Raw genomic sequence first — 16109 nt, 5'->3', positions numbered from 1 at the left:
GGGTCTGCTGATCACAAACTTCAACATTCAGAAAATTCTGTGCAACTTCCCCCCACGTGTTTACTGTGAACACCTGAGGCTGTACCCACTTTAAGTTAGTTTTAAAAGATGCCAAGAAGGCTACTGTGGCTATTTGATCATAATGTAGGCCTACCACCAAAAAAACAATGGAGAAAAATGCTTCCCGTAATATTTTATCATGGAAATAGCTGTTCTATCATTCAGCCTACAGTAGCAGCCAATGTGTGGTGTTCAATATAGGCTACATTCCATGAGACTTTGGGAGAAAAAAAAAATCACACAGAGCTTGACATTAACCTGTTTATCCACTTCTGCTTCAGACCAGGAGGTGACTGAAAATGTTTTAGTGTGTTTTAGATACAAGAAACTACTACAAAAATAAAATGTCTAAAAATGTATGTTTTGTGTTCTTCTAGGAAGCAATCACTCCCCTATTGTTGACTACAAATGATCTATAACTGGGCTAATAACTCACTAACTAGGATATGAACAAAATGTGCACACGTGGCTACATGCAGCTCTCGCTTTGATCTCAAAACAAGCTCATCTACACACGACCGCTCATGCTGTACACACAGTCCAGTTCAAAGTTAATGGAACACATCCATATATGGCAATGGTCTATTTGTATATAGGCCTACTGCAGCTCTGATTGGTTATGCCTCCCTGGTCTGTGTAGAGTATTGGCTGAGTCATGCGTGTCAATGCAATAGAATCCTACTGTGATGCGTTCTGCCTTCTACAAAATGTCTTGTATAGTTTTTGTTACGGTATGTTGCATTAAAAGTGGCTGATATTGCATTGATTCGATGACATTTGCCACAGTAAAGCGAAACGTTGATAGTGTTAACAGAAAACTTTAGAAAAGTGGTCAAGATCACTTTGAGTCAAAATACAAGTTCTGATTTTTTTTTTTTATAAATGACTTAGTCACATGCGCCGAATACAACAGATGTAGACCTTACTGTGAAATGCTGAATACAACAGGTGTAGTAGACCTTACTGTGAAATGCTGAATACAACAGGTGTAGTAGACCTTACAGTGAAATGCTGAATACAACAGGTGTAGTAGACCTTACAGTGAAATGCTGAATACAACAGGTGTAGTAGACCTCACAGTGAAATGCTGAATACAGCAGGTGTAGTAGACCTTACAGTGAAATGCTGAATACAACAGGTGTAGTAGACCTCACAGTGAAATGCTGAATACAACAGGTGTAGTAGACCTCACAGTGAAATGCTGAATACAACAGGTGTAGTAGACCTCACAGTGAAATGCTGAATACAACAGGTGTAGTAGACCTTACAGTGAAATGCTGAATACAACAGGTGTAGTAGACCTCACAGTGAAATGCTGAATACAACAGGTGTAGTAGACCTCACAGTGAAATGCTGAATACAACAGGTGTAGTAGACCTCAGTGAAATGCTGAATACAACAGGTGTAGTAGACCTTACAGTGAAATGCTGAATACAACAGGTGTAGTAGACCTCACAGTGAAATGCTGAATACAACAGGTGTAGTAGACCTCACAGTGAAATGCTGAATACAACAGGTGTAGTAGACCTCACAGTGAAATGCTGAATACAACAGGTGTAGTAGACCTCACAGTGAAATGCTGAATACAACAGGTGTAGTAGACCTCACAGTGAAATGCTGAATACAACAGGTGTAGTAGACCTTACAGTGAAATGCTGAATACAACAGGTGTAGTAGACCTCACAGTGAAATGCTGAATACAACAGGTGTAGTAGACCTCACAGTGAAATGCTGAATACAACAGGTGTAGTAGACCTCACAGTGAAATGCTGAATACAACAGGTGTAGTAGACCTCACAGTGAAATGCTGAATACAACAGGTGTAGTAGACCTCACAGTGAAATGCTGAATACAACAGGTGTAGTAGACCTTACAGTGAAATGCTGAATACAACAGGTGTAGTAGACCTCACAGTGAAATGCTGAATACAACAGGTGTAGTAGACCTCACAGTGAAATGCTGAATACAACAGGTGTAGTAGACCTTACAGTGAAATGCTGAATACAACAGGTGTAGTAGACCTCACAGTGAAATGCTGAATACAACAGGTGTAGTAGACCTTACAGTGAAATGCTGAATACAACAGGTGTAGTAGACCTCACAGTGAAATGCTGAATACAACAGGTGTAGTAGACCTTACAGTGAAATGCTGAATACAACAGGTGTAGTAGACCTTACAGTGAAATGCTGAATACAACAGGTGTAGTAGACCTCACAGTGAAATGCTGAATACAACAGGTGTAGTAGACCTCACAGTGAAATGCTGAATACAACAGGTGTAGTAGACCTTACAGTGAAATGCTGAATACAACAGGTGTAGTAGACCTCACAGTGAAATGCTGAATACAACAGGTGTAGTAGACCTTACAGTGAAATGCTGAATACAACAGGTGTAGTAAATGCCTACTTACGAGCCCTTAACCAACAATACAGTTTCAAAAACATACAGAATAAGAGATAAAAGTAACACGTAATTAAAGAGCAGGATCGAGACGTGGCTAAAAAATATATATTTCGCTTAAACTGACTTTTTACATTTTTTTTAATTATGCGGACATCGACCTTGGGGATTAAATAACATATTGAGGTTTGAAGAGGAGGAGGAATTATGTTTCTAACTTTAACAATGTTGTTCTATATCTCTATATCTATATCTCTATATCTAGGTCTTCACTCAAGGCTACAGTTTCTCAGATACCTGGCCCCATAGCTCACAGGGAAATGGATTCTTAGTTATCGTAGTTATCACGTAGTCCCATGTAGCTCAGTTGGTAGAGCATGGTGTTTGCAACGCCAGGGTTGTGGGTTCGATTCCCACGGGGGGGACCAGTACGGAGGGGGAAAAATATTTATGAAATGTATGCATTCACTACTGTAAGTCGCTCTGGATAAGAGCGTCTGCTAAATGACTAAAATGAAAAATGTAAAGCACGGAGCTAGTAGTTTTCTCTAGGCCCTCTACTGTTATCAGTCAATTGAAATCGTGTGTGTGTGTGTGTGTGTGTGTGTGTGTGTGTGTGTGTGTGTGTGGGGGGGGGGGGAATTTTTAGCCTTATACAAGGTGGGAGGTGACTGGCTGAATATAGTAGTCCACAGAGTCTCTGAGTCATAGTCTCTGAGTCAGACGGTAAAGTGTAGCTAGCTGACTCATCATGGGTGTTTCGTGACTCACAGACCCCTGGTTATGTAATGGGACATGACCTGCCTACCATCTCACATCAATCAATCAAATGTGTTTTTCTAAAGCACTTTTTTTTACATCGGCAGTTGTCACAAAGTGCTTTACCCATCGGTCAATTCAAATCAAATTGTATTTGTCACATGCGTCGAATACAACAGCTGTAGACTTTACAGTGACATGCTGAATAAAACCTTACAGTGAAATGCTGAATACAACAGCTGTAGACCGTGTGCGACCACGTGAAATGCGATCCGCGAGCCTTACAGGAGGCCGCCCTTAACATGTATTTTTCTTAAAACTGCATTGTTGGTTAAGTAAAAAATAGATAGAAATAAAAGTAACAAGTAGTTAAGAGCAGCACTAAAATAACAATAGCGAGACAATATACAGGGGGTTACGGTACAGAGTCAATGTGCGGGGGCACCGTGCAGTAGCAGAGAGAACAGTCTATGACTAGGGTGGCTGGAGTCTTTAACCATTTATAGGGCCTTCACCTGACACCGCCTGGTATAGAGGACCTGGATGGCAGGAAGCTTGGCCCCAGTGATGTACTGGGCCGTTCACACTACCCTCTGTAGTGCCTTGCAGTCGGAGGCCGAGCCGTTGCCATACCAGGCGGTGATGCAACCAGTCAGGATGCTCTTGATGGTGCAGCTGTATAACTTTTTGAGGATCTGAGGACCCATGCCAAATCTTTTCAGTCTCCTGAGGGGGAATAGATTTTCTTGTGCCCTCTTCAAGACTGTCTTGCTGCGCTTGGACCATGGTAGTTTGTTGGTGATGTGGACACCAAGGAACTTGAAGCTCTCAACCTGCTCCACTACAGCCCCGTCGATGAGAACGGGGGCGAGCTCGGTACACCTTTTCTTGTAGTCCACAATCATCTCTTTTGTCTTGATCACGTTGAGGGAGAGGTTGTTGTCCTGGCACCACACGGCCAGGTCTCTGACCTCCTCCCTATAGGCTGTCTCATCATTGTCGGTGATCAGGCCTACTACTGTTGTGTCATCGGCAAACTTAATGATGGTGTTGGAGTCGTGCCTTCCCGTGCAGTCATTAGTGAACAGGGAGTACAGGAGGGGACTGAGCACGCACCCCTGAGGGGCCCCCGTGTTGAGGATCAGCGTGGCGGATGTGTTGTTACCTACCCTTACCACCTGGGGGCGGCCCGTCAGGAAGTCCAGGATCCAGTTGCAGAGGGAGGTGTTTAGTCCCAGGGTCCTTAGCTTTATTGATGAGCTTTGAGGGCGCTATGGTGTTGAACGCTGAGCTGTAGTCAATGAATAGCATTCTCACATAGGTGTTTCTTTTATCCAGGTTTGAAAGGGCAGTGTGGAGTGCAATAGAGATGGCATCATCTGTGGATGTGTTGGGGCGGTATGCAAATTGGAGTGGATCTAGGGTTTCTGGGGTAATGGTGTTGATATGAGCCATGACCAGCCTCTCAAAGCACTTCATGGCTACAGACGTGAGTGATACGGGTCTGTAGTCATTTAGGCAGGTTACCTTTGTGTTCTTGAGCACAGGCACTATGGTGGTCTGCTAAAAAACATGTTGGTATTACAGACTCTGTCAGGGAGAGGTTGGAAATGTCAATGAAGACACTTGCCAGTTGGTCAGCGCATGCTAAGAGTACACATCCTGGTAATCTGTCTGGCCCTGCGGCCTTGTGAATGTTGACCTGTTAAAGGTCTTTCTCACATCAGCTACGAGAGCGTGATCACGCAGTCGTCCGGAACAGCTGATGCTCTCATGCATTTTTCAGTGTTGCTTGCCTCGAAGCGAGCAAATAAGTAATTTAGCTCGTCTGGTGGGCTCGTGTCACTGGGCAACTCTCGGCTGTGCTTCCCTTTGTAGTCAAATAGTTTTTAAGCCCTGCCACATCTGACGAGTTTCGGAGACGGTGTTGTACGACTCAATTAGTCCTGTATTGACGCTTTGCTGTTTGATGGTTCGTCGGTAGGCATAGCGGAATTTCTTATAAGCTTCCGGGTTAGAGTCCCACTCCTTGAAAGTGGAAGCTCTACCCTTTTAACTCAGTGCGGATGTTGCCTGTAATCCATGGCATCTGTTTGGGGTATGTACGTACAGTCACTGTGGGGACGATCACCTCAATGCACTTATTGATAAAGCCAGTGACTGATGTGGTGTATTCCTCAATGTCATCGGAAGAATCCCGGAACATGTTCCAGTCTGTGATGGCAAAACAGTCCTGTAGTTTAGCATCTGCTTCATCTCTGCTTCCTGCATCTGAGTCACTGAGTCACTGGTGCTTCCTGCTTTCATTTTTGCTTGTAAGCAGGAATCAGGAGGATAGAGTTGTGATCGGATTTAGCAAATGGAGGGCGAGGGAGAGCTTTGTACGCGTCTCTGTGTGTGGAGTACAGGTGATCTAGAATTCTTTTCCCTTGCACATTTAACATGTTGATAGAGATTTGGTAGAACTGATTTAAGTTTCCCTGCATTGAAGTCTCCGGCCACTAGGAGCGCCGCCTCTGGGTGAGTGGTTTCCTGTTTGCTTATTTCCTTATACAGCTGGCTGAGTGCGGTCTTAGTGCCAGCATCTGACTGTGGTGGTAAATAAACAGCCACGAAAAGTATAGCTGAGAACTCTCTAGGCAAGTAGTGTGGCCTGCAATTTATCACAATATACTCTACTTCAGGAGAGCAAAATCTAGAGACTTCCTGAGGTTTCGTGCACCAGCTGTTGTTTACAAATATGCACAGACCGCCCCCCCCCCCCCCCCTCGTCCTACCGGAGTGTGCTGTTCTATCCTGCCGGTGCAGCGTGTATCCCGCTAGCTGAATATCCATGTCGTCATTCAGCCACGATGCCGTGAAACATAGGATATTACAGTTTTTAATGTCCTGTTGGTAGGATATTCGTGATCGTACCTCGTCTAGTTTATTGTCCAATGATTGCACGTTGGCAAGTAATATTGACGGTAACGGCAGCTTTCCTAGTTGCCTTCTTCGGGTCCGGATGAGGCATCCCGCTCTTCTTCCTCTGCGTCGCTTCTTTTTGCGAATAATTGGGATGTCTGCCCTGTGGGGTGTTTGGAGAATATCGTGTGAGTCCTGCCTGCTGCTGCTGCTGTTGTTGTTGAAAAAATGTTTAGTCTAATCCGAGGTGAGTGATCGCTGTCCTGATATCTAGAAGGTCTTTTCTGCCGTAAGATACGGTTGCAGAAACTTTATGTACAAAATAAGTTACAAATATCGCGAAAAAACCCCCACATAATAGCACAATTGGTTAGGAGACCGTAAAACGACGGCCATCTCCTCCGGCGCCATTCTAAGTTGTAGTTGTAGCAGCGGTGGTAGCAGCAGTTGTAGTAGTAGTCGTAGCAGCGGTTGTAGTAGTAGTCGTAGCAGCGGTTGTAGTAGTAGCAGCGGTTGTAGTAGTAGTTGTAGCAGCGGTTGTAGGTAGTGAGCAGCGGTTGTAGTAGTAGTTGTAGCAGCGGTTGTAGCAGTAGTTGTAGCAGCGGTTGTAGCAGTAGTCGTAGCAGCGGTTGTAGCAGTAGTTGTAGCAGCGGTTGTAGCAGTAGTCGTAGCAGCGGTTGTAGCAGTAGTTGTAGCAGCGGTTGTAGTAGTAGTCGTAGCAGCGGTTGTAGTAGTAGCAGCGGTTGTAGTAGTCGTAGCAGCGGTTGTAGCAGTAGTTGTAGCAGCGGTTGAGAGTAGTAGTAGCGCGGTAGTAGCGTAGTTGTAGCAGCGGTTGTAGCAGTAGTCGTAGCAGCGGTTGAGCAGTAGTAGTAGTAGCGGTAGTAGTAGTAGTTGTAGCAGCGGTTGAAGTAGTAGTAGTAGCTAGTAGTAGTGTGTAGCAGCGGTTGTAGCAGTAGTCGTAGCAGCGGTTGAAGTAGTAGTAGTAGTAGTAGTAGTAGTTGTAGCAGCGGTTGAGAGTAGTAGTAGGGGTGAGTAGTAGTAGTTGTAGCAGCGGTTGTAGCAGTAGTCGTAGCAGCGGTTGTAGTAGTAGTTGTAGCAGCGGTTGAAGTAGTAGTAGTAGTAGTGTGTAGGGGCAGCGGTTGAAGTAGTAGTAGTAGTAGTAGTAGTAGTAGTAGCAGTAGTAGTAGTAGTAGTAGTAGCGGTAGTAGTAGTAGTTGTAGCAGCGGTTGAAGTAGTAGTAGTAGTAGTAGTAGTAGCGTAGGTTGTAGCAGCGGTTGTAGTGGTAGCAGCGGTGGTAGCAGCAGTTGCAGTTGTAGTGGTTGTAGCGGTAGTGGAGCTATGCTAAACAGTTTTATATGGACGTTATTTTCTTTAAACAGAGTTGATGTCCTTGTCACCCTACTTGTTCTAATCCTTCATGGTTTTTCAGAACCTGGAAGGTTAGTTCAGTACCTGGACCATAACAGAAGGTTAGTCCAGTAGCTGGACCCTAACAGAAGGTTAGTCCAGAACCTGGAAGGTTAGTTCAGTACCTGGACCCTAACGGAAGGTTAGGTCAGTACCTGGACCCTAACGGAAGGTTAGTTCAGTACCTGGAAGGTTGTTTCAGTACCTGGACCCTAACAGAAGGTTAGTCCAGAACCTGGAAGGTTAGTTCAGTACCTGGACTCTAACAGAAGGTTAGTTCAGTACCTGGACCCTAACGGAAGGTTAGTCCAGAACCTGGAAGGTTAGTTCAGTACCTGGACCCTAACAGAAGGTTAGTTCAGTACCTGGACCCTAACAGAAGGTTAGTCCAGAACCTGGAAGGTTAGTTCAGTACCTGGACCCTAACAGAAGGTTAGTCCAGAACCTGGAAGGTTAGTTCAGTACCTGGACCCTAACAGAAGGTTAGTCCAGAACCTGGAAGGTTAGTTCAGTACCTGGACCCTAACAGAAGGTTAGTTCAGAACCTGGAAGGTTAGTTCAGTACCTGGACCCTAACAGAAGATTAGTCCAGAACCTGGAAGGTTAGTTCAGTACCTGGACCCTAACAGAAGGTTAGTCCAGAACCTGGAAGGTTAGTTCAGTACCTGGACCCTAACAGAAGGTTAGTCCAGAACCTGGAAGGTTAGTTCAGTACCTGGACCCTAACAGAAGGTTAGTTCAGTACCTGGACCCTAACGGAAGGGTTGTCCAGAACCTGGAAGGTAAGTTCAGTACCTGGACCCTAACAGAAGGTTAGTTCAGTACCTGGACCCTAACAGAAGGTTAGTCCAGAACCTGGAAGGTTAGTTCAGTACCTGGACCCTAACGGAAGGTTCGTCCAGAACCTGGAAGGTTCGTCCAGAACCTGGAAGGTTAGTTCAGAACCTGGAAGGTTAGTCCAGTAGCTGGACCCTAACGGAAGGTTCGTCCAGAACCTGGAAGGTTAGTTCAGTACCTGGACCCTAACGGAAGGTTAGTCCAGAACCTGGAAGGTTAGTTCAGTACCTGGACCCTAACGGAAGGTAAGTTCAGTACCTGGACCCTAACAGAAGGTTAGTTCAGTACCTGGACCCTAACAGAAGGTTAGTTCAGTACCTGGAAGGTTAGTTCAGTACCTGGACCCTAACAGAAGGTTAGTCCAGAAACTGGAAGGTTAGTTCAGTACCTGGACCCTAACGGAAGGTTAGTCCATTGTGTGGGCAGGACTGTTAGTCTGGAAATTGTGTTTGTTTCCAAATGACACCCTATTCCTTATATAGTGCATTACTTTTGACCAGGCTCCATAGGGAAGTAGTGCACTACATAGGGAGTAGGGGGCCATTTGGGACAAACCCTTTGTTGTATTTTTATGGTTCGGTCCATGTAAGTTAAAAATCTATTTGCTTAAAGGAATAATGTAATTCATGTAAAGAATATTATACTGAACAGTATAATGGCAACATGCAACAATTACATTTATTGTACTGAGTTACAGTTCATATAAGGAAATCAGTCAATTGAATCAAATTCATTAGGTTCTAATCTATGGATTTCATATGACTGGGAATACAGATATTAATCTGTTGGTCACAGATACCATAACAAATGGCCCTCACAATGGGCCTCACAATGGGCCTCACAGTGGGCCTCACAATGGGCCTCACAATGGGTCTCACAATGGGCCTCACAATGGGCCTCACAATGGGCCTCACAATGGGCCTCACAATGGGTCTCACAATGGGCCTCACAATGGGCCTCACAATGGGCCTCACAATGGGCCTCACAGTGGGCCTCACAATGGGCCTCACAATGGGCCTCACAGTGGGCCTCACAAGGGTCTCACAATGGGCCTCACAATGGTCCTCACAGTGGGCCTCACAGTGGGCCTCACAGTGGGTCTCACAGTGGGCCTCACAATGGGCCTCACAATGGGCCTCACAATGGACCTCACAATGGACCTCACAATCTTCTCATGGTATTTCTGTGCATTCAATTTGTCATTGCCCAAACCATAACCCCACCTCCACCATGGGGCGCCTCTGTTCACAACGTTGACATCAGCAAACCGCTCGCCCACACGACGCCATACACATGGCCATGCACGTGGTCTGCGGTTGTGAGGCCGGTTGGACGAACTGCCAAGTTCTCTAAAACCACGTTGAGGCGGCTTATGGTAGAGAAACTTCAATAGCAACAACTCTGGTGGTACATTCCTGCAGTCAGCATGCCAATTGTACGCTCCCTCAAAACTTGAGACATCTTGTGACATTGTGTTGTGTGACAAAACTGCACATTTTAGAGTGGCCTTTTATTGTCCCCAGCACAAGTTGCACCTGTGTAATGATCATGATGTTTAATCAACTTCTTGATATGCCACACCTCTCAGGTGGATGGATTATCTTGACAAAAGACAAATGCTCACTAACAAATCAAATTATATTAGTCACATACGCCGAATACAACAGGTGTAGACCTTACAGTGAAATACTGAATACAACAGGTGTAGTAGACCTTACAGTGAAATGCTGAATACAACAGGTGTAGTAGACCTTACAGTGAAATGCTGAATACAACAGGTGTAGACCTCACAGTGAAATGCTGAATACAATAGGTGTAGACCTTACAGTGAAATGCTGAATACAGCAGGTGTAGTAGACCTCAGTGAAATGCTGAATACAACAGGTGTAGTAGACCTCACAGTGAAATGCTGAATACAACAGGTGTAGTAGACCTCACGGTGAAATGCTGAATACAGCAGGTGTAGTAGACCTCAGTGAAATGCTGAATACAACAGGTGTAGTAGACCTCACAGTGAAATGCTGAATACAACAGGTGTAGTAGACCTTACAGTGAAATGCTGAATACAACAGGTGTAGTAGACCTCACAGTGAAATGCTGAATACAACAGGTGTAGTAGACCTCACAGTGAAATGCTGAATACAACAGGTGTAGTAGACCTTACAGTGAAATGCTGAATACAGCAGGTGTAGTAGACCTCACAGTGAAATGCTGAATACAACAGGTGTAGTAGACCTTACAGTGAAATGCTGAATACAACAGGTGTAGTAGACCTTACAGTGAAATGCTGAATACAACAGGTGTAGTAGACCTCACAGTGAAATGCTGAATACAACAGGTGTAGTAGACCTTACAGTGAAATGCTGAATACAGCAGGTGTAGTAGACCTCACAGTGAAATGCTGAATACAACAGGTGTAGTAGACCTCACAGTGAAATGCTGAATACAACAGGTGTAGTAGACCTTACAGTGAAATGCTGAATACAGCAGGTGTAGACCGTACAGTGAAATTCTTACTTACAAGCCCCTAACCAACAATGCAGTTTAATAAATAAAAAAATAACAATAATAAATCACAGTAAAGAGGATGCAACAGGGATGCAAACAAATTTGTGCACAAACCCATTTTTGTGTGTATGGAACATTTCTGTGATATTTCATTCCAGCTCTTATAACATAGGACCAACACTACATGTTGCGATTTTTTTTATATTTTTGTTCCGTGTATATTATCCTAAAGTTGTGTTTTTTTTTAAATAAATGAATTCACATAAACAGACATACAACACATAACACAGTATCTGGATGTTTAATCACATCAGAGCAACACATCTCTCCTTTGACAGCCATTTAATGAAAATCCCTGGAAGGGGGTAGCTACTAAGAATTAATTTAGTTGTGCACCTCGGCACGTCGTTGTTGTTGTCCTAAAATTTTATTGGCATCGTGACTTTTGATACAGTTAACCACTGTCTCCTAGTCTCCAAACTAGAAGCACTGGGGTTAAGCGGTATCCCTCTAAAGCTGGGTAATGTTCTATATGTCAGGAAGGGAGCAAGTAGTAGAGGTTCACTGTCTCAGGCAAAACCAATGAGTTGTGGCGTTCCGCAGGGAAGCGTGCTTGGGCCTCTACTGTTTTTTTTACTGTATATTAACGATATGAAAGATGCTTGTTCTTGCCGTCTTTTCCTTTTCCCTACATTTCTGGTGTCTCACAAAAGTAAAACTATGTTGGAGAGCGTACTTAGCGCAGAGCTTGCTAACATTAGCAAATGGCTTGGAGATAATAAGTTATCTCTGCACTTTGGGGAAACTGAAGCAATTATTTTTGGATCCAGACCTACATTGTGTAGGACCTCTGAAATCAGAGTGGTGTTAAAGGGGTGAGGTGCTGACTACTGAAACCTCTGTTAGCTACCTGGGATGACTACGGCCCTCATTCAGAGTGGAAAAACGACTTCCTCTCTGGGCATATTTAAAAAAAGTAAAAAAACTGTTTGATGTCTTCTGTGCCCATGTGAATAACCCCTATGATGTAACTGGAATGATGAGATATATGTTCTTCTTCTCTGTTTTTATATTTTATTATATCTGTCATACTGTGTTCAACTGTGTTGGATCTTGTCTAGCCATCTTGTCTCAAGAGGACAACAATAGAAATAAGTCCCAGACTGTTTTGCGTGTTTTATAAAATGGTTGAATTCATAAACTAAACACACACCACTCTGTCACATATAAAACCAGTCGTTCAGCTCTGTAACATATCGTTAGGTAATAAGGTCCTACACATTATACACAATGGTTCCTATTAGGACAATGTACAGAGAATGTGCCAAGATGATACACAAATAACTGTGTGTGTGAGACAGTGAGTGTGTGTGTGTGTGTGTGTGTGTGTGTGAGACAGTGAGTGATGATGTTGTACTTGCATCAGCTGTGCTGGTTTACTGGAGCCTGCTGGGTCACACACACACACACACACACACACACACACACACACACACACACACACACACACACACACACACACACACACACACACACACACACACACCACCTTAACCCTGAAAGAGGTGTGTGTGAGATGCAGAATGGAGCCTGCTGCTTCTCCTTGGCTACTCTTCCTGCTCTGTTTTCACACTGTGGAAGAGCTCAGTGTGTGTGCTGCCAGCATACTAGCGCCTCACCACCCCCCTTCCTTCCTCTCCTCCTCCGTTCCTCCCTGTGTACCTGTCTCCCCCTGCCATATGGTCTCACGTTGAAACTGCCGCGGTGCGACACTCTAATACGTCCCCCTCCTCCTCATCAGCACCATGTTTAGAAGTAGGGCAGACTTTGCTTTGAATCTAGGGGCTCTCTGCATGCCTAATAAAAACCCAATCCCTGAATGGAGGAGGTATGGAGCCTCATGAACTGTACATAGAGGATACATTTAGTTATGCGCGTACCAGGTAGACACCCTATTCCCTATGGGCCCTGGTCAAACGTAGTGTATATAGAGGATAGGGTGCTATTTGGGATGTAGTCATACACTAACTCCTCATCTCTATACTTCATGTTGCTGCATCGGTAAACCATCTGACCTTTATTTATCTGACTCCTACTCTTGGAAAAGTATTGCCCCCTACCTTTGTATTGGCTAGATAACATCCATAATACCTATTTTTTATTTTTATTTATTGGAGTGTATTGTTATGTTGTGTTCAGCACTGTTGACCCACCGTCACTCCGTCCGACAACAGAAGTTGTTTACTCAGTTGGAGGAGGGGCGAAGGTTCTTTTCCCATAATGACTTTAGAGGTCTTTTTCTTGCGTTGACAATGACCATCCCATCTAGCCGCCCGCCACCTGCGTGAAAGCTTCATGCTGCGCGCGCTCACACACACAGTTCGTGCCCCAGCTAGTGACATGGCAGCGGGTGGTGTCTAGACAATACGCTGTGGGTGAATGCTGAGAGAGAGAGAGAGAGAGAGACCTATCCACTGCATAGTACACGTAACCTTTGACCTATGGGTTTCCCTACGGGCACTTGTCAAGAGTAGTGCACTTTAAAGGGAATAGGGATGCCATTTGGGACTGTCTGTGTGATGTCTCTCATATAGGTCAGTGATTGTAATGAGGGATTTGAGGGTGAATGTCGTTGATAATGTCTGGATTATTAATGGGATCACATTGCCTACATTAGGACTCATTTGATTATTGTTGAAGAGATGGATACATTTCTCCTCCCATGAAGATCTGTTATTCTCTTTATTAAACTGAAACAGAAGACTAAATGTTAAAAGAGATCCTCAAGCTGTTACTTTCTTTAACAGACTGAATCTCTATTAAACAGGAAGAAGGAAGAGGAGGTAACTGAGCGATCCAAATGAACAGCATGTTCTTATCGTCCCAAATAGCAACCTATTACATTTGTAGTGCACTACTTTTGATGGGCTCGAGGTACTAGGGTGCCATTTCGCTCAGACTAGTTGTCTCCAGTTTAGAGCCAGTCTTTGTCTCTCAGTTTAAGGTTTATATCTGTTGATGAGGCTGTCGATGAGGCTGTCGATGAGGCTGTCGATGAGGCTGTCGATGAGGACATTTGAGGTAAAGAAAAAGAAACAAACATGATGAATCTGATTGGCTTTCTCTCCCACAGAGAAAGCAGCAGCAGCCAATGAGGAGGAGGTACAGAAGGCGGACATCTCATCAACGGGCCAATCCGTCATCGACAAGGAGGCTCTCGGACCAATGATGCTGGAGGTGAGTGAAAGCTGCTGCTACTGCTAGGTTGGGCTAGGCTAGGCTAGGCTGGGTTGGGCTAGGCTAGGCTGGGTTGGGCTAGGCTAGGCTAGGCTGGGTTAGGCTAGGCTAGGCTGGGTTGGGCTAGGCTAGGCTAGGCTGGGTTGGGCTAGGCTGGGTTGGGCTAGGCTAGGCTGGGTTGGGTTGGGCTAGGCTGGGCTAGGCTAGGTTGGGCTAGGCTAGGCTGGGTTGGGCTAGGCTAGGCTGGGTTGGGCTGGGCTGGGCTAGGCTAGGTTGGGCTAGGCTATGCTAGGTTGGGTTGGGCTGGGCTAGGCTGGGTTGGACTAGGCTTGGCTGGGCTAGGTTAGGCTAGGCTGGGTTGGGCTAGGCTGGGCTAGGTGGGTAGGCTAGGCTAGGTGGTGGGCTAGGCTGGGTTGGGCTTGCTGGACTGGGCAGGGTTATATATATAGTTCATTCAAAACCAAGGTTGCTTTTACATGCTGACATGTGGGGGCATTTCCTGCCGACAGCCTATGTCTACGGAGCGAGCTAACAGAGTCCGTACTCAGAGAGAGAGCGTGGGTGTGAAACGCTGGTCTCCCTGTCTGTCCCTCCATCCACCGGCAGCCAACAGATGGGAAAGCAGGCAGGAGGGAGAGAGGGAAGGGCAGTGGAGAGGGAGAGAGGGAAGGGCAGTGGAGAGGGAGAGAGGGAAGGACAGTGGAGAGGGAGGGAGGGAAGGGCAGTGGAGAGGGAGAGAGGGAAGGGCAGTGGAGAGGGAGGGAGGGAAGGGCAGTGGAGAGGGAGAGAGGGAAGGGCAGTGGAGAGGGAGGGAGGGAAGGGCAGTGGAGAGGGAAGGACAGTGGAGAGGGAGGGAGGGAAGGAAGGGCAGTGGAGAGGGAGAGAGGGAAGGGCAGTGGAGAGGGAGAGAGGGAAGGGCAGTGGAGAGGGAGAGAGGGAAGGACAGTGGAGAGGGAGGGAGCGAGGGAAGGGCAGTGGAGAGGGAGAGAGGGAAGGACAGTGGAGAGGGAGAGAGGGAAGGGCAGTGGAGAGGGAGAGAGGGAAGGGCAGTGGAGAGGGAGGGAAGGAAGGGCAGTGGAGAGGGAGAGAGGGAAGGGTAGTGGAGAGGGAGAGAGGGAAGGGCAGTGGAGAGGGAGAGAGGGAAGGGCAGTGGAGAGGGAGAGAGGGAAGGGCAGTGGAGAGGGAGAGAGGGAAGGGCAGTGGAGAGGGAGAGAGGGAAGGGTAGTGGAGAGGGAGAGAGGGAAGGGCAGTGGAGAGGGAGAGAGGGAAGGACAGTGGAGTGGGAGGCAGTAGAGAGGGGGAGAGAGGGAAAGTGGCTATATTTAGCAGAGTAGCATGTGGATTCAGTGACGGTGGACCTCCAGAGCTATAAATATTATCCTGACAGGAGACATCTCACAGTGAACAGAGGGAAGAGAGGGCTGAATGAACTGGCAGGCAGTGAGGCAGTGAGGCTGTGGGTGTTGCTTTGCCATTAGACGTCAGAGGCACTTCAGTAGCTGTGGGTATGGCGGTCTGTTGGCTGTGTGAGACAACGGGGTCGTTGCTCAGCACACTACAGCAGACCAGTGATTTACAACCAGATGAAATCAGAGCAGTGTAGAAACACCACAGCAGACCAGTGATTTACAACCAGATGAAATCAGAGTACACATTTCTGCTTCATTTGTCTGCAGAAAATGACCAGGAAGAGAGAGGACACACTAACTCAGCAGGGCAGTTGTCAGTCAAATAGTCAGCCTGTCAGTTAGCTAGCCAGTCTGCCTGTCAGTTAGCTAGCCAGTCAGTTAGCTAGCCAGTCTGCCTGTCAGTTAGCTAGCCAGTCAGTTAGCTAGCCAGTCTGCCTGTCAGTTAGCTAGCCAGTCAGTTAGCTAGCCAGTCTGCCTGTCAGTTAGCTAGCCAGTCTGCCTGTCAGTTAGCTAGCCAGTCTGCCTGTCAGTTAGCTAGCCAGTCTGCCTGTCAGTTAGCTAGCCAGTCAGCCTGTCAGTTAGCTAGC

At 46.1% G+C, this 16109-nt stretch overlaps 1 protein-coding gene across 1 annotated transcript in view; it reads left to right on the top strand.

The window, feature by feature from the left end:
• The window catches only part of LOC106579720 (nuclear receptor coactivator 2), a 196675-nt gene that overhangs the window by 90987 nt on the left and 89579 nt on the right, over positions 1 to 16109 (top strand). Inside the window, exon 4 of the mRNA XM_082965545.1 lies at positions 14010 to 14113. Within this exon, the coding sequence (XP_082821671.1) occupies positions 14010 to 14113 (104 nt within the window). The remainder of the gene's footprint in view (positions 1 to 14009; positions 14114 to 16109) is intronic.

The sequence above is a fragment of the Salmo salar genome, chromosome 19, assembly GCF_965601325.2.
Source record: "Salmo salar chromosome 19, fSalSal1, whole genome shotgun sequence".
Classification (NCBI taxonomy): Eukaryota; Metazoa; Chordata; class Actinopteri; order Salmoniformes; family Salmonidae; genus Salmo; species Salmo salar.
This window is presented reverse-complemented; position numbering and strand designations above follow the sequence as displayed.